We start from the raw sequence: 20177 nt of genomic DNA, 5'->3' as shown, positions 1-20177 counted from the left end.
CATAAATCTTTGCGATCAGAGATTAGATTTTCATCATCTTCACTAGTGACGTCCTTACAGCATCTCTACGCAGCTCCGTTTTTAATGCACCCATTTTAAAAATATTATTTCTGAAATAAAAAAAGTGTTAACTCCAAATTTGAAAGAAAAACTTCTTACACGCTTTGACATTAGCATTTGACCTAGGACGCATTTTAGGAGTGTCAGCCGCAATATAAACTATGCGTCCCGTTGTAGTTAAAAACACAACATACTAATATAGAAAATGCCTTGTTGTGCGACAATTTCCTCGTAGCGTTTAAACTCATCAGCTACGAATATTTGCGAGTTCTGCGACCACTCCTGCGTATCATGTAAATTCGTCCTCCTCATTCCTACGATCAAAATTACAACTTCAAAGCTCAAACCTTCTTAGCAGGTAACACTAGTGAATGTTTGCTGCTCGCTGTGATGACTTACAATGAGAAGGATAGATAGTCTAGCCGAGACAGCACACTGTTTGCTGCTCGCTGTGATGACTTACAATGAGAAGGATAGATAGTCTAGCCGAGACAGCACACTGTTTGCTGCTCGCTGTGATGACTTACAATGAGAAGGATAGATAGTCTAGCCGAGACAGCACACTGTTTGACAAAGAATCAAGTAAGAGTAACTCACCTATCCAAGAGCGGTTAAGGAAGATGGACACAAAAGATGGGGTGATGGTGAAATAGTCCACCCATGAGTATATTTCTATGAGAAACCACAGTCTATCTTGAGCAGCAACAAACTACAAATAATTAAAACTCATGCGCATAACCCTGACAAGAGTTGACAAGCATGAAACACTGCAGATTGTGTTTCTGGTTTAGTGTTCAATCTAAACTGTCAAAAACGCAATTATGGACTATGTGAAAGTGTGACCATTTGGGTATAAGAGAGTGAAGGTAAATCCTTAAGTAAGGTAAGTGCTGCCGTTTCAAGCTCAGCATAAAGAGTAACTTTTGTAAAACTGTATTATTCAAGAAAAATGCTTACTAATTCAGGATTGCCATAAAATATCTGTTGCTAGAATGAACTGAGATACAAGATAGCTTTGAGAGACCTCTATTGCAAGAGACTGTACACTGTACACTGAAGAGTATAAAACGCTGCTAAACCTGATAACTACCGTATACCTATAGGCAACGATAAATCGAAAATTTAGCTGCTACTTAAAAACTATGTTTTGTTGTTAATTTATGACACGGAATAAAAGATAATCTTCCTCTGCTTCCTTCATAGCTTCAGAGTACTACTCATTTTAGTACAGGTAGTACAGTTAGTACAGATAAAACAGGTAGCACAGGTAGTACGGGTAGTACAGGTAGTACAGGCAGTACGGGTAGTACAGGCAGTACGGGTAGTACAGGTAGTACAGGTAGTACGTGTAGTATAGGTCGTACAGATAGTACAGATAGTACAGATAGTACAGATAGTACAGATAGTACAGATAGTACAGATAGTACAGATAGTACGAATATTGCAGAGAGATAGTACAGATAATACAGAGATCAACAAAACTAGAGGTAAGTCAATAACATTCCTGCATACGAAGCTAAAATTTCAATATTTCATGGTAAAGTGATTAACAGCTAACGCGAGACTTTCTTCGATTGTATTTTTAAACAGATGATTGTTATATTTGGGATTGCTATGGTACATTAAACTTAAGAAAAGTCAACAAAACGGATACGACTTACCCTCAGAACAAAATATAGCATAAAGAAAATGTTGAAAGCCAAGTCAACCTGTTGAGTTGTGTTGCTCTCCCATTGTGTGCAGCGTTCAACTTCAGGTCTACAATCAGAAAATATCTGGCTAATCTTGAGGTTACTGCCCTGCTGATAGCTGCTTTTAGCCCTATGATGTTATCATGAAACCACAAGCAACCATGGAGTGTGATTGCGGCTGTAGTCAAGACTAAACTAACTGAACAGAACCAGACCAGGAGTGATAAGAGTAACATCTGAGAGACCAGACTGCTGAGGTCTTGCAGTCTGATTAGAATTATGTACGGCACATTGGTAAACACTTTATCCTCTGTATATGCTGCTTTGTAGGCAGCGGCGGGCTTTGGATTAAAGTTTACAAATACAAATCTATTGAAGTGCAAAGCATGTTGATTAGCGATAGTACAACTTTGCAACCAAAATGTGTGAATTTGTAATTTTAATGTGCTACCACAAACGTTTTAGAGGGCAGAAATTAAACTACAATAATTAAGACAATGGAAACATAGACAGAAGCAATTCTAGAAATGAATATGTTAATCAAACAGATGCATAAACTGAGAGAATTTACAAGCTAAATTTTAACAACTACCAGTGCTCTTTGTCTTCTCTATGTAACTCTATGTCTATGGTTTACAAAGGAAATAAAGTGGGCAACTGAATACAGTAAACAAGGATGTTCTATAGCACCAAGCTTGGAGTTGCTTGGGTTTCAGACAAACAAATCATCATAGCATTTATTAAACAATACAATTGATGAGCACTTGCTTCAACAGTCTTGTGAACCAAGCGACTGCAAATAGTTTTGAAATAAAACACAGAAATGTTTTGTCTAAATGGTATATAACTTTGACTGCACATTAATTAATTCTAGAGATCAAGGCAAAATTGGCCTACGTATTATGGCTTAGCATGTTTCTCCAATCAAATGATTACGTAAAAGATATGTTTGTATAAATATGGACCAGAAGCTTGCTAATTAAAAGTAAAGCAAGATGTTTACATAAGAGACAACATAAATACATGTATATATAGCATATATGGTGTAGGTGACATGAAATACAACATGCGTGTATAGTATATATAATGTAAATTTTACATGAGAGGCAACATACGTATCTAGCATAGCGCAAGTTTGTCTTATTCACTAGGCACTTGTGAGCTGTGTTTCAACTAATAATATTATTGAGCTGAGTATGGTTTTTGTAATCAATAATTGCTACTATTTTAAGGACAATACTTCACCGAATATTTTTGGAAATGGATATTTATCTTTTGCATTGAAGAATATTGCATGCAGGAATGTGATTGCTGGAGGCAGGTACCCAACTATATATCAAAGTTGAACTATCATTCTCATTCTATTAATGTGCAGCGTATTTTTGATCAAAACGTTTGTAGCACAAAATTCCAATAATTTCATTTTCCTTATGCATTTGATCAAAAATAGTACAAAAATGGTTAACATTTCTGGACGATTTCAATCTCATGAAACAAATAAAAGCTTAAAAAGTCTAAGAAGGTCGACTTATGAAAAAGTAGCCATGCATTTTCTAATAAATCATTATGGTTGTTACCTATTGTTGGTAGGTTGAAGGTAAGAATGTAAGTTAAAATCTCTAAACTGTTAAGCAAACCAAATTCAACAGAATTATGGCTAAAGATGGATGGGATGAGAGATACATGTGCCTGTACAAAACCCGCGGTTTGTCCATATTTGTAGAGCGAGTGTAGAGTCGATGAAATAAAAATGCTAATCTATGAGTTTCATTTGCTATCAGCTCTCCTTACTAACGGGTGATAACTGTTTAGGTATGCACATATTTACATGCAAAGACAAACTTATCGACAATGTGGACAGCTTCGATAACAAGTTCATTGCATGCGATCTTCCTGAGAGCTAACAAGAACGAGCTAGCTATTTATGTAATGCTACAATACATGTATTCAACATTTGAGATGTAAACCAATAGATCAATGAAAAATTTGAAAAACGCTCAGTCGAAACGTGACCTCCATTTCCTACAAATTAAAGATTTTTTGGAGAGTATTCACTTGATAAGGATATGCTTTGATCGTCTTCCATCCAGGCATGAAAACTTCCCATAAATAAACCAAAGAGTCAAAAGTTAATGATAATGAATGTGGACTAAATAATCCTTACTTCTTTTCATGAGAACTCAATTGTGGATTAAAATGTGACTCGCTGGCTGCGCAAACAAATGCAAACAAATGTCAAAAGAAATGCATAAGCCAAAGTGCGATGCCAAATGCCAAGTGTACATAGCCTGGTGAGAGAGACATTTAGAATACGGCGAGTCGTCTAGCTTATTAACTTACTGTTCAGCATCGATAAAGTAGATGATAAGAGACAACAGACTCCTACCATATAGCTGATAATATAACTTATATTAACTTACTGTTCAGCAGCAATAAAGTAGATGATAAGAGACACCAGACTCTTACCATATAGCTGATAATATAGCTTATATTAACTTACTGTTCAGCAGCAATAAAGTAGATGATAAGAGACAACAGACTCCTAGCATATGACTGATAATATAACTTATATTAACTTACTGTTCAGCATCGATAAAGTAGATAATAAGAGACACCAGACTCCTAGTATATAGCTGATAATATAACTTATATTAACTTACTGTTCAGCATCGATAAAGTAGATGATAAGAGACACCAGACCCCTACCATATAGCTGATAATATAGCTTATATTAACTTACTGTTCAGCAGCAATAAAGTAGATGATAAGAGACAACAGACTCCTAGTGTATAGCTGATAATATAACTTATATTAACTTACTGTTCAGCAGCAATAAAGTAGATGATAAGAGACACCAGACTCCTAGCATATAGCTGATAATATAACTTATATTAACTTACTGTTCAGCAGCAATAAAGGAGATGATAAGAGACACCAGACTCCTAGCATATAGCTGATAATATAACTTATATTAACTTACTGTTTAGCAGCAATAAAGTAGATAATAAGAGACACCAGACTCCTTGCATATAGCTGATAATATAACTTATATTAACTTACTGTTCAGCAGCAATAAAGTAGATGATAAGAGACACCAGACTCCTAGCATATAGCTAATAATATAACTTATATTAACTTACTGTTCAGTAGCAATAAAGTAGATAATAAGAGACAACAGACTCCTAGCGTATAGCTGATAATATAACTTATATTAACTTACTGTTCAGCATCAATAAAGTAGATCATGAGAGAAGCCAGACTCAAGAAGAAGACGAATACTATCTAAAAATACAAAAAATACGGTAACCATGGTAACAGATATGAACAAAAACTACTTTGCGAGATTAGTTGGAAATTGTATTCATCTTGCAAAATCAGTGACTCTGACTATATTAGTATCAGCAAGAGTTGGGGGTCAACCAACCAAATTTTTGATAGAAAAAAGTAAACAATTACGTAATGATGCTATGTTATTATAATACAGAAGCTAGAGTGAATCCGCTTACATCCTCTAATATTCACAGCATGTAGCCCTACATCAGTAACACTGCTCATTTCAAATTATACAAATGGTAGAGGGCCGCGTAAAATTTCACTAATTAGCCTACAGCTTAGGTCAGAGGTCTGTTAGTTGTTGTGTCTTTGAGAGCCATTGTACAAGTAGCCTCTATAGAGCTATGTAACACTTTTATAGAGGATACAATCACTATGTTTCCATGATGCACAGTGCTTCGGAGTTGCGCCCTCTCCAAATCATGGAAACGGCGTCTTCGCACTGAAACCACTGCGCACTGATCAGTGCGAAGCCAGTGCAAATTCGCAGCAAGGAAACAGCAATTGCGCAGTGGCTGCGCATAGCTCTCATGCCGTGGAGACGGATTCTTCGAGGGCCATAAACTAGTACAAATGTTATCCCGCTAATCTTGTTTTTTTCTATTCTTCCGATCTTCTTTCACCTAAATTTAATTATGGTCTGCACCCACGAGGATGATGAGGTGATTACTTTCCTAGACTTTGTTATCGATGCCAACACTTTTCGAAAAATATGTGGTAAGTCCTAAATTAACGTTTAAATAATATATTACTTAAAAATACTTATTAAAAATATATTACTTTGTAAAAATTGTGTTAAGGTTTGTAAAACCTTGTGAATGTGTATTGTAAATAAAAGTATAATGATAACAGAAGCATAAAAAGACTGTTTCTGACGTTCGGTATCCATGATCGATTCAATTTCTCTATCAGGCGATTCGATTTATACAATTTCTCTTCTCTGGCTAATTTGCTGAAAACCACTGCACAACATGGAAACGTACAATCCCCTCGACTTCGGAGGGGGCTGCATCGCAGTACTGCGCATTATGGAAACATAGTGAATAAGATGATGTATCCAGACTGACAGATAATTTATTTTACTAAGTTTCCATGCGTTGTGATTACCTATACAATATTTAATAAATGAACACTATAGAAATAATACTTTTGCTGAATTTTCAAGAATAATATTTGAAGGCCATTTAATTGTAGCATTGAAACTTTGCTATAACAACATACCAAGTTTTAGCTAGAATATGACCTACAAATTTATTGCTCAAAACTTGGAGTCGAATTTTTGATTATAATCCGACCCCTGAAAAGTGTAATTTCCATACAGAAATTTTGTGTTAGGGATTGCTCTATACAGAAACAATTTACGGCGAATTTTTAAAATTTCCTTTTACGATTTTATTAAATGTAATTTTGGATGCCAGCTGACACCTGATTAACTGATCGACCTACAGGCTATATAGCCTATAGGTCTGTGCCGTGGACTCGCCATTATAATGAAAGTTTTGAGTAATACGGCTTGTATATTAAGTTTTTGAAATTAATTCTTGAATCAACTATTTTGAAGTGAAAAATATATTTGAAGGCACTAGATCTGAGGGAATTATATCAAAAAATAGTAGAATTGTCTTTGATTCATAGAACACCATAACCCCGAACCTTTCTAATTGGCTAGATCATCAGACTTCTCCGATTGGCTAGTCTAATTCTTTGGCCAGTTATAATAGTACTGCCAGATCTAGTAGTTTTTCTCTTATAAAAATTTTGTATTCGACCAAAACCCAACTAAACTTACTAGAACCACATTAGCTTGAAACCTAAAAGTATGTGTTTGACCATAGTCTAACACTACTGCCATTTTGTTTAAACTTCAGATTCTTTGGCATTTTACCTTAAAACAAGCTGTGAGATAAGCTCAGGCTGCAGCATCGCCAGCAGCTGCCCCCTTCACTTGAAAATTAATATTATTTTTAGCCGTGACTTAAACTTGGTTTATCCACTTAATACATTATCAAACAACCTTATATAAATATCAGCATAAAAAAAGACGAGGGCTGAGAGGAGTTGCTAGAGGAGTGGGCACTAAAGTAATCATTTAATCATAGCCTATGTCATCAATTGATAGATTATAGGGATTTATGCAGTCTGGTAGCCTTGGGACCATGAGGTTGATAAACTCTGAGCATTAGGTGTCTGTAGGTTTGTTCCCCTGAATGCTAAACAAATTTACAGCAATGTTTGCGATGTGCTAATCTTACCAATGAGCACAATGCTAGATGCTGCTATTGGAATTCAATACGGATAAGTTCTTTATGACTGCGAGTGTAGCTACGAGCATGAATGATATCTGATGCTGCTGATAGTTTTGTGACTCTTCAACTAAGGCAGCACTTAGGATATGGTCCATCTCATGCCTGAAGACACTCAATATAGTTTGTTGACGTACCATAAAATCTGTATTTGAGCACCACTTTTATTTGAATGCCACCTCTATTTGAGCGCCACTATGGAAGAACGGTTAAAAGATAGAGTGCCACCCTTTAATTGAACGCCACTTCTATTTGAACGCCACTTCTATTTGACTGATACTATTTGACATTCTTAATTTTTCTGAACCCATAATAGTAAGTGATCAGTAAAAAAGTGTCTACAAAGCCCTACTAATAATGACTCAATTTAACTCAATAACAATTAACTTGTTTTTTTTCTGTTTGTCTCAAAGTCCATTTTTTAACTCCAAGTCATTAAGTTTTTTTGTTAAAAACGCTGATGGCAACACCAGAGAAATAATTAGCAGCTGTAGCAGGCTAATAGTAGTTCCCTTTTAAACGAGGTCTTGATACTTTGACGTATGTGGGAAAAGGTTTTCGCATTCACGATAGAAAATGTGTTACTATGTATTTTGAGGATAATATTTTGAGACTTGATTGTGACTTGACTTGATCGACTTTGACTCTCTTTATTTACGCTAGAAGTTTCTATTCAAAATGGCATCGCATAAAAGTTTTACTCTGCTAAAAAATTGTTTAGACGCTAATATCGACTAGTTCAGCTTTGCAGAAGATGGGTTGAGGTCAGAAGACATTGTGGAAGGTATTGAAAAACCAGAAGAACATGAAATGGTTTCAAAAGCAAGCAACAATCAAAACGCAATTGGCCGAGCAAACGATACTAATATTTTTGTTTTAAAAATGTTTTTATTTGTTTTAAATGTTAAATTTTGTTTCTGCATGTATTATAGTTATAGTTTGTTTATGTCACTTGTTCATGAGTATAGACAGTGAAACTCGGATAACTCGCCTTTGGATAGCTCGAACACATGGTTAACTCAAACGGATTTGTTTGGTCCATTCCCATGCAATAGTAAATTGCTTTAGATAAATCGACCTCAACATCATTAACTCGAACAGTTTTTTGCCCAATGGCTGCCGAGACGATTGTTATCACTATAGAATATCACTTTATTCCAAGCCATAGATATAAGCATCAACTTTTAGCAGTTCTCAAGCGTCGTTATTACCATAATCTGCAAAATATTTTCGTTAACGACTTTTCTAAAGGTTTGCAAAAAATCAAATTTTACCAAGCATCCGCTTTGCGTTGGTCTTTTGAAAGCAAGGAAAAGCGAGGTAACCTTCGAATAAACTCACAGTAAAATTGGCAAAATTGATCTTGGTTAAAACACTCAGGGGACAACTGTCATTTTTCTGAGCACTTTAATAGTGATCAAGTTTTGCCAATTTTAATCTGCAACGGTCCTGGTAGTCACATCACCTAAAACAACAAACAAATCTCAAGTGATAGAAAAATTTCTATACTTTCTGATAAAAATTTTTAAAACTTTACATGAGAGGCTCTTTAACTTGCAACAAGCAATCTATGCTTTTGATTTATATATATAGTTTGTACAAGTACATGTATCTACTGATGTAATACATGCACTTGTGACACTGCTCTGATAACTTGAATGCTCTGATAACTCGAACAGTTTTGCTCGGTCCCGTGAAGTTTGAGTTATCCGAGTTTCACTGCATTTGAGGCATTTTATAGAATTTACCTCATTATCTCTTATGAAATGTTTGACACGTTAGTTAAAAGTAACCCTTTACATTTGCTGTTGTTCACAAATAGCGTACGAATTTCAGACAACAAAATAAATACTTTAGTCAATGCTCTAGCGTATTTAGTTGGATAATTCTATTAGATTTCTTATTGTTCTGGGTTTCATTACATTTGCAGTGGATTTTTGCTGTAGTTGAAAGAAATTATGGATGATAGATTTTGTGGAGTACTGACCGAGACAAGGCCTTTGTAAAAAGTGTAAGATTCGTAGACTTGTAGAAAAGAATAACGAGAAGACCAATGAGATCTACTGAGACACAAAACCAGATAAAAAGTTGAGCGAATAACCAATAGTCAGGGGAGGACTCAAGGAGGTAACTGAGGTGAAGCAGAATGTGGATATAAATACAAAGAGCAAGTCCATCTTTGAAGAATGTTAAGGCTGGTTCACACTATATCGCCGTATCTCGGCGTTGATTCCACAATATTTCAGTGATTGTCAATGATAATTATGTTAACACCACCACAAACTAATCCGCGTTTGCACCAGTGACGTGGTGTTCTTACTTTTATTTTTACATTTTCGCGAAGAAACCTCTTCGTTTTCACATGACTGAGATCAAATACTATTCCCGCAGCAATGATCATAAGCGAAAATAAATCACGCTATCGGCAACCGCAAATTACCATCGTCGAAATGGTTCATATTTGAAAGGTGGTTGCCGATGCTTGGCAAAATATCGGAAAGTTTGACAGCTGCAGACTTTGCCGACACGACTTTGCTTTGTCGATGCTATCGGTTTACGGTTCACATAATCGACGGTGAATGCCGAAGGTAAAACGCGGATCTACAGCGATATATTGTAAACCAGGCTTTAGGGGCTAGTAGTTGATAGTTACATCATGTGTGGCTATGTTCACTAAAATCGTAACAAATTTGTTTCATGTAGTTTCTCAAAAGCTTCAAAAGATTCGATAAGAGATTGAAAACAGACAGCTGACGACAACAGCAACAAATCATCTTTACTGAACGAGGCATGCTGCAGTTGGTCTCAGAACAGAATATGAGGAGCATGAAATGAGTTCAGCGTTGTTTACCATGAAGCAAATGACACTAACAGTAGCTACACCCTTTGTCTTCAACTTGCTGTTTAATTAATGTTCAAAAAGAAAGAACAAAAATATAAAATTTAACACTAGCTGTTTAGGAAACAAATAAAGTTTAAAAATTGGAGAAAAAAAAACGCGAAAGCAATGAAATTAGAAAAGACATTACCAGGTGTGTTTTGTCATGTATACAGAAATGTCAGTTCTGGGTTTGGATACATATTGGTTACTGAGAGGTCTCGCTGACCCTTGGCCATTAGATGCTATCCTGTGGAATTCTAAATATTCCTAAACTGCTGCCATAAAGATAAATTTAGGAGCTCCTCCCGCTGGACAAGATAAACAAATACCAAATGAATAGAGGATAGAAATCATGTCTAGGCCATTTATCAATTTCTCTCCAGTTTACACTAGCTCAGGACAGCCTTTGCATACGAGCACTGTTACCAACACAACCAATATTGTCTGGCGAGGATAAGAATTGCACTCCATTAGTTTTATTGTAAGATGTTTATTGCGGACTCTAAGATAATTCCAGTTAGATTATCGCAGCCTCGAGCAAATGAATGTTATAAGAAGTTAGTGCTTGGATATACCAGTGAATATGAGTGCCCAAGCAGTTGAGTTTTCCAATAGATTATGTATTGATTATACGCCTGATCTAAATTCCAGCATATGACTGAAAATTCTTGAACTATCATGATTGGATAGCAGACCTACTAGATGGCAGCATGTTGGTCCAAAACACCATGAAGTTTGTGAAAATGAAGGCATTGAAGGGGACAGATAAAGAGAAAACAACAAAATATAGAAAAGAAACTACATACACCTAATTTAAGTTAGTCCAAAGTCCATCTACTCTTGTTTGCATTAATTCGCGCTGCGTATCTTTACCTCTACCTCCAGGCTTAATCTCTGCTCATGTGTTTTTATGGTAAAGTCGGAAGCAAAGCCTCCTATCCTTCATTTTTTCGTGACGTAATTTTATCATTGTCGGCCATCTTTATAGACAAGTTTATCGTTAAAAACACGAAGCTTTTGCAATAAATGTTTGAAAACAATGCTTTTATTTGCAATTTTTTTATTATAGTGTCAAAACAACTCTAAAAAGTACTATTAAATAAAAGAAAAACGATCGTTTTCTACAAATATGGCAGATTTTTCGTGAACGAGCGCATGTGCAAACAGCTTGATGACGTCAAAAAAAACGATGGATTGTCATTAATTTTATAGCCCTCTTATATAATGTATTTAGTTCATCGCTATGTGTGATTACCTGTGGCATTAATCAAAAGTTATCATAGGTTTTTAAGCTGTGGAATAAATTAAAATAACAAGCACCCCATTAGTCTAGTGTGCTGTGAGAGATCAGAAAGTGTGCCGATAAAACACAGTAAATCTTTATTCACACAATTATTCTGCTATGGTACATGGTGGCTGATTTCAAGTGTCCGTCTGTTGATCATCAAGCCGAAAGTTGTGAGTTCAAAACCCATATGATTCAATCTTTTTTCCCACCTCCAACTGCCCTTCAGAAGAACCAATGGGCATTGTCCTTTTTTCGTAAAGGTTACAGAGCATTCTCATGGCATCATTTGATCCATGATATGAAGGCTTATATGTACAGCTTATCAGTACAAAACAATCTCTGAAACAAATTAAATCATTATGCTGATGTCTATAATTTCTATAATGTCTGATGCTATACTACTATAATTTATATGAACTGACATAATAGCGGGGAGGCTTCCTTTCAGCAGTATATGCAGCATTATTTATTGAAAAATGCACTAACCCAAGTGAGTTAAGGAGCCGGTTGCATGGCCGAAACTCTGGATGATAACAAGTTTTCTCAACTTCAGCTTATTTTGAAGATTGCCACTTTGCAACCTCTTTCGATATATGAAACCGTACCAAAAATCTGACTTAAAGGCTGAAAGAAGATTTTTTATGACATCTTTTTTCAAGAGAAAGTCCAATGAGATTTGGTGGGTTCATAAATGAAATGATACATGTAGATTGCTGTTACAATAGGCTATATAACCGGTGAGTTTGATGAATGTTGCTATGGTGATCATCACTAAACCATGAGAATCAGATTATGTAATAAACTTTCCGACTACAGAGAAATTGGTCTAAAGTTATTTGAGACAGAACCATATCTTTAAGAAAGTTTAACTTCAATGAGCAGAGATATTGTAAATTTCTTATTCATTTGTCCGATTGCTAGGAATATCCAAAGTAATTGACAAATTGAACATTTTTGTGGAACCACCGAATTATGCTTTGAATTCTTGCTGTAATACCACAAGCATGCAGGGCACAATTGGTTACGTCACATTCAACAGAAATACCACAGGCTGGAGCATGTTAATCCGCTTCCCCTCACAGTGTTAGGGATTAAGTAAGTTATTTCTTTACTTAGTACTTGCTTCTACTTGTCACATTTGTGAAAGAATAGATAACAGTATTTTAAGTGGTGGTAATATATTCTGCGGTGTTCACGTTAACAGCTGATTGCTGGAGTGTGCCAGAGAAATGCATAAGCTTATCATCGGCTGTTCAAGTTCTAAGAAATGGTAGTATCGGCTCAGCTGACACATATATTGCTCTGGTCTGCTACTAGTGCCTGGCTATTTATCTTCATCATATTATCTGGTCAGTTAGTAGAAAAGATATGTGAAATTACTATCATTATTCATCTTTCCAGCACCCTGACAGTGACGCATGCGGTGGGCTGAAGTAGCAAGTTCATTACTTTAAGTTAAGTATTGCTTCTTTCAACCAACAGTTGCAGAGATAGAGAGAGCGCCATTTGAACAGTAACATTAATCTAGTAATAGCCGGGCTACTTGCACTTCAGTCAAATACAGAGTCTATGTCTATGTCTATGCTCTGATTAATTTTCATATTTCTATTGCAAGGGTGTCTGGCTAAGGAAAAATAAGAGGCTATCATCTCTTTCTAGCGTTGAACTGTTGAACTGCTGAACTGAGGGAAACATTTTGTGCTTGTTGGAGCCAAGCTTTAATAATATCTTTGCTTATTTTAACTTAACGAATAAAAAACTTAGCTCTGGTGAATGTATTATCATATTTGTACAATAAATTAGCCACCGCTGACCTGTTGCTCAAACTATATAAGTGGAGAAACAAGAAAAACCAGATAGAGAAAGAATGTAGACAGTCTACACACTCGTTAAACTGTCCCACCACTCAACTTTGGCTGCCTCAACGTGGCAGAGACAATGTTGAATATTCACCAAAGTCATTGAAAGATTTTGTGACTGAGAACAGCCTTGAACTTGCTGAGTCACAGAGTGGGAGTCGAATAAGGTTAGTCAAATGATACTCTGGTGTAAGACCTCTCATTACTATGTATGAGAACATCTAGCAGGTTCCTAATCGCCTTGACAAAAACCCGATGAATCGATCTCTTCTAATATTGTTGAACTTTTTTCTACAACTGTTTCCATACTTCTTTTAAAACCAGAAAACCATCTGTCTTTATTTTATATTTTATTACTGTCTATTCATCTGTCTGTTTGTCTGTTGGCTCACTCTTTTTGTCACAACATAATATTTATTCTCTGATTGGCAAAATTACTTTCAGGTCTTAGAAGGTGGCTGATTATCTAAGTTTATTAGAGCACCTGTCCAATGAGCTGAATATCACAGGTTGAAGCCCCTTATTGACCGATATCTTTGTCAAAAGTCTTATTAACTGCATGCACAGAACTTTGCGATTGCGTGAAAGCTGATAAATTTAAAACTACTACTATTGTAATGCAAAAAATAAAAGGCTATGTGGCATCTATACCTTTATTTATCATTTTTGACAGTTTAACATGGATTAAAAATTTACCTATCAAAAACGACACGTTTGTGAGCCTTCTTGAATTAAAGCTGATTTTAATAATAAACAGAAGCCATTGTTATCATTCAGGTCATCTTCAATAACGGAGCCAAACCAAGTCACCAATAGATAAAGACACCTCAACACATCCTATCAATAGTGTTTAACAAGCCTGTTGCTGTTTTTCATGTTGTCTGACAAGATTATGTACAAGTTATCTGTGTATCACTCATTTTGCAAAAGAGTCCCACATGTCATGTGTATTCAATATTGAAACCAGCAGGATTGCTTTTTTTACTCTTAAAAATAACTTTCATGAATAAATAAATCATAGCATTGGTAAGGTATATAGAGATTCGGAGATAGATGTCAGTTACGTACACCACGGGGTGAAATCCTTTGGTTTTAATGATTGATGCAATAGCAAGAGCACAACTTTCAGTGCATAGCTGAAGCTTTTTGCTTATTTCCTTTGTTTCCTTAGAAAGTTTGCTAAAAACCTTTCACCTGTTAAAAAACTTCTCTTAAGTTTAATTAAAATTAAAGTTCAAATTCGCAATTACAATTAGCAATTGCTTCTAGCTACTGAACCTAAAAATTACAATTAGCAATTGCTTCTAGCCAGTGAACTTAGGAATTACAATTAGCAATTGCTTCTAGCCAGTGAACTTAGGGATTACAATTAGCAATTGCTTCTAGCCAGTGAACTTAGGAATTACAATTAGCAATTGCTTCTAGCCAGTGAACTTAGGGATTACAATTAGCAATTGCTTCTAGCCAGTGAACTTAGGAATTACAATTAGCAATTGCTTTTAGCTGGTGAACCTGGCAATTGAAATTAGCAATTTATTTTGGTTAGTAGAATCAGCAAACCAAATTAGCAAGTGCTTTCATATAGTACAACCAGCAATAATAGTTAGCAATTGCGTTAAGTATGTGGAACTAACAACTACATACAATTACCAATTGCTTCTAGTTAGGGAAGGTAGCAAATACAATTAGCAATTGCTTATAGCTAGTGCAACTACGAGCTAATACCGTACATAAATCAATTAATAGGACTATAGTAGCTAAGTTACAGTTTGCCTGTCTTTAGGGTGAAAGATTTTTTCCGATCAATGCTTTGGTAGTAATTTTAGGATACTCATGGTACGCTACTTTTAGTGATTGATATTTCTAGTAAATATTGCCCATAGAAAAATGTTTGCTTTGAAATATTGTGCCATAATAGTCATAAAATTAGTTCTAGCCTTTCAAAGTGACCAACATATTGGTGGAAAATGGTAGAAAATAAAATGTTTTTACAAATGATTAAACAGATTATATTAATGAACCAAATAAAAAAACAATTTTTGAATTGAGTAATCTTTGATATTGGCTTGACATAAACACTGCAGTTATTACTTAGTGATCCACAATGCATAGGAGCCATCATAGTGCTGACCTTTTGAAATACTTTAATAAATACTGTTCCTAATAGTAAGTTCTACCGGAATTGACACTACTGACCTTTTAAAAGGTGGCCACAATTGTGGTGATGGATGAAAGCTACTTGTTTCTTATTTAAATTTATTATGTTTTGAAATCCTCACATAATGTTTCAGGTTCAGAGCAGAGATTTTACTTTAAAACTGTTATAAGTATAGAAAATTCATTTTGAGCAACTACGTTTAGCTAAACTGATATTACGTTAGTATTTTATCAGAAAACACAGTGTAATTTAATTGCTTGCACTATAAAATTAGGTTGAAAACTTTTTAAATATTTTGCTCTCGCTAATCCTAAAAACCTCAGTTAAAATATAAATTTTTTTTAATTTTATAAATATCGAGAATTAGCTAAAATTTAAAACACTTGATTAGAATCAATTTCAGATATTAATGGCAAGTGCGTCTATGTGGAAGTTGTATTTCCATGAATTTATAAACTAGATGCTTTCATATGCTTGACTAGAAGCTTAACATGTCCTTTTTTAGACCCTTCTACTCAAGAGACTTTGCGAAAGCAAGATGGCTGTGGTTGAATCACCTGTAACTGGTCTGGAGTAGACACTAGACGCTTGCAAAGTTATTTTAATTAAATATGCAGCAGATTTGAAAAGGTCACTCAGATAGCAAAATATTTTTTAAACACATAATTGTTGCATTATTTGTTCTTCATATAAACAAATTAGTTAGGGCTGTGGCTCATAAACATAATATTAAAGATCCTTTGGGGTCATGTTCATCAGAACAACCTGTTAACATGATGATGTTGAGCAAAATCCTTTCTGTAGAATCACCACATTTCAGGTTATTTGAAGCGTTAGTTTTCTTGTAACTAACTAAAAGTTTCATTTACATTCGGAGATGATTCAAAAACAGCTACGGTCTTGTCTAGTCATTTAAAAACAAACAAATCAATCATGATTGTTTTAGGCAGCACACAATGAAATTATCGAGTTTAAAACTTATATATACATGTAGAACAATCTTGCAAAAACTAGTAGCTTAATTTCTCAGTTATCCTGCTGAATAGAGCTAAACCATTGTTGAGGCAGATGAACGACTCCTTCACATTTATTCACATTTGCTTCGATCATTTCTGATAGTATCACATATTCAACGAGTTTGTAGATTTTTAAAAAGTAAAATGTTTCAGTGATTTCACGCCCAAATCTAAGGCTAGTTTGACTAACAGCTATTGCTAACTTTACTAATGTACCGCTGGAATGTTCTGCACATAATCTTAGTTAAAGATCTTTATTCAAGAAATAGATTGTGATTGTTTAAGCATTTAAGAACTTGGGCTAGCATTCTTTAGACAATATCAAGTAATTCTTTTTATATGTTCCTGAATGTCTCATCGAGACTGTAGTTTTCATTTAGGCTGTGACCAAATATGAATGTACATTTTAGCTAGTTAAAACCAAATGATTTTTTAGATGACCTGAAATTTGCTGATTTTTCAGGAAATATTCTGACTAACCACACTTCCTTAATGGATTGTTTCACCAGAGCATGACAGGATGTGCTGCAGGATGCTACAACACCTCACCACAGCTGCTGATGTTAAAATTGGACAGTCTTAAGCAAATTGTACACTAGCAGACTATGCAAAAATATTTAAAAAAAATTATTTTCAGCCGATAAAAAGCGTTTTTCAAAATTAGTTGAAGTACAGATTACATTTGTCCCATTTACAGACGACTGTTTGGTCTCGAATCAAAATGGATAGATCGTAGGTTTATTCTCGCGCAGAGAACAAGCTAGCATCTACTGAGCACCAATAAGAATGACGAACACACCTATTTGTTGGCGTAATATCAATCGACAGCATAGATCGGTTGACGCACTCGCTTGGCTTGCGGATCGAGTTGTCAGTCACGCAAATAGTCCAAAGGCAAATAACAGATTATCGGCTAGCATACACGCAGTTTTGCAGGCAAAGCAATGAAATATGACATGTGTGCAAACAGTGTGCGTGCGAGATGTACCATGTCTGTACAGAAGTTACAGGAGGTGGAGAAGATGAGGCTAGGTAAGGGTTTATTAACTGGAAGTAATACGCACTCATTAATTCTCGTGTTATGCAATTAGCGCAGCCATTTTCCTTGGGACTCATCATCTTACATCCAAGTCGTAATGTAATTGCTACCTTCGAGATTTCGTAACTCTCGGTTATGACATGCATTTACACTCTTTATTATGGTTTACTGACTAGTCTCCTACCTGCAGTAGGTGTTACTAGTGAATTAATCTGTGCTCAATCGAAAAGCGGTAGAGGTTGTCACAATCATCAGAGCTGACAAAAATGACTTAACTACCAAAGCTTGTGGAAGTTACTAAATGTAACAACTTATTAAATTATCATTACTTTGCGTATTATTAGGTTAGAAGGGAGTAAACTTAGTTGTCTGCCAGGGTGTATGTCAGAACTGAAAAAACATCATTACTATTATTTCATTTACTGTATTATCTGTGTCTGACTCGTAGGTCACTCTCATCACACAAACCCGATTTCTGCTATAGACACAGACGACGTCTATAAACCACTTACCAATATTCTTCCGCTGTTCGTCTGTCCAGATATCAGTTCTCCGGCCCAATCCTTGGCAGCGGTTACGCAGCCAATGTCAGCATGCCTTGAGTTGCTAAGCAGGTTTCTTTGCTGATCAAAAACCTTCTGTCGGTTTTGCGCTCGCTGATTCTGCCTTTTGTATATCCATGACAGACAGCGACCGCAAGAGACTAGAATTAAAGCTCCGAGGAATGAAAAAATGCTTGACAGAAAAAAAACGTACCAGAGTCTCTGATCAGGATTGCAAACCCTCAATGACTGGTCAACGGCAGCGGTAGTAGCGTTGCTCAGAGACGCTGTAAAGCTTTCACTAACACTTTCTGGAGTAGACATATTTCATCGCTAGCTCTTGTTCAGTGGCAGCAGCTGTTGTAGTTCGCTGTTTAACAGCCTAGGAAAACATATTGTGAAGTGTGCCATCTTGTATGAGTGAAATGAGACTTATCACCACTGACACACAACAAAGTAATGACTTTCTAGCACCCCTGAGCCACATGTAAATGCAGAAATTGAATGGCTGATGCCAATTACATAAATTAGCCTCTCTTAATTATAGGCTCAGATCTAGCAAAGGGCGTTAATCATTTGTTTAATGGCCATAGGATATGTAAGCTTTAACACTTTCAACTATTCATATCAGCAGTATGTATGCCCGCGCTACTACAGGCGAAAAGTAACCAAGTTACAAATTCTGCCCAGCTCAAGCTAAAATGCCTATAGCATGTTGGTATTTGCCAGAAAGCTCACGGCCTAAAGATTACAATGGTATACAGCATGACATGATCATATACTTTTAATAGCATATTGACAGCGAGATATCGACATTTTGATTTGTTGTAGGTGGCAAGTTTTAAAATCTTTGCTGAAACCGTTTAAAACTGAAAGTTTTGAAACGTTTTGTAGTTAGAACGGTTCCAAAGAGTGAAATATTTATGCCAAATATAAAAATTCTTGGATTCAAACACAAGTACTTAATCCAAATCTTTGTGGAAACGGTGTGCATCGCTATTGCTTAACTACTTGCTCAATAGCAAATTTGTAAATGTTTAGCACTCACCAAATGTGTTTATGAGCCTGGAATTCCTCTGAGCGCAGTGTCGTTTGGAGACACTACCATGACTGGAAGATAGCGTAGGGGGCTGACCAATATATCCTACAGTACAGGCGCTAGACAAGCTAATACCTGTATGCTAAGCTCCCTTGTTGACAATCGTGTTTGTGGGCGGAGCTTATGGAGTATTAACGATGTGAGCCATATGCGTGGCTAGATAATCATTGCCTGTGTAAGGATTGCTTGAAGGCATAGAATTCAAGATGCAACAACTCCAATGGTTAGTATGAACTACCTTTCACTATTCATCCATAAATGCACATTAAAATACAACTATTGGATCATGCCACCCATTGTTCAAGGTTTTATTAAATTAACTTGCAATACAAAGTCCATTTTTAAATCATCTGTCAAGCTGCTTTGTTCTTCTTCTTTATGAATTGTCTAATTATAGTGGGTATAGCTTTGATGAGTTGTATAAGAAAGGCGGTCTTACAACAAACATGCCACAATTGAGTGAACATGCATATGACAGCCACTCAAATATTGTTGCATTGCTAGGGTTATAGCAAACTTATTAACTAAGACAAAGCAAGCTGATAATCAACCTTGATCTAACAGACAGCTTCACCAATATGTAGCCTGCTGACAACCTAAATGAGCTATCATAGCTTATTTTCTGTTATCCAGAATTTCTTAGTTCTGGTTTTAAGCTACTCAATTGCATTATAATTATAACACTATTTATATTCACTTTAGCACACCAGTTACAAGTTTAAAAATTATATTAATTAAATTTTTAATTAATTCTTCAACAGATTTTGATTACAATAAAAAAATTAAAAACTTTGTTATTAATGACTTGCTGTAGCTTTGTTAAAGTGTAGTGAGGCTTTTAAATGGCTGTTAAGCTGCCAATGCTCTGACAGCTCCCTTGTGTTGTTGTATTGTTTTACAGAGCCGAG

General features: G+C 35.6%; 1 protein-coding gene across 5 annotated transcripts in view; it reads right to left on the bottom strand.

Annotated features, from left to right (window-relative positions):
• The window catches only part of LOC137403940 (calcium-activated potassium channel slowpoke-like), a 55611-nt gene extending 36295 nt beyond the window's left edge, over positions 1 to 19316 (bottom strand). For all 5 annotated transcript variants that reach the window (XM_068090078.1, XM_068090070.1, XM_068090095.1 and 2 more), the window contains exons 1-5: positions 19219 to 19316; positions 18141 to 18552; positions 4972 to 5033; positions 1722 to 1818; positions 658 to 769 (exon numbers count right to left, since the gene is read on the bottom strand). In XM_068090078.1, the coding sequence (XP_067946179.1) occupies positions 658 to 769; positions 1722 to 1818; positions 4972 to 5033; positions 18141 to 18494 (625 nt within the window). In that variant the 5' untranslated portion in view covers positions 18495 to 18552; positions 19219 to 19316. The remainder of the gene's footprint in view (positions 1 to 657; positions 770 to 1721; positions 1819 to 4971; positions 5034 to 18140; positions 18553 to 19218) is intronic.
• Between the last annotated feature and the right edge of the window lie 861 nt (positions 19317 to 20177).

Source organism: Watersipora subatra, chromosome 1, assembly GCF_963576615.1.
Source record: "Watersipora subatra chromosome 1, tzWatSuba1.1, whole genome shotgun sequence".
Classification (NCBI taxonomy): Eukaryota; Metazoa; Bryozoa; class Gymnolaemata; order Cheilostomatida; family Watersiporidae; genus Watersipora; species Watersipora subatra.
Note: the sequence above shows the minus strand (reverse complement) of the source record. Positions and strands in the feature narration are given on the sequence as shown.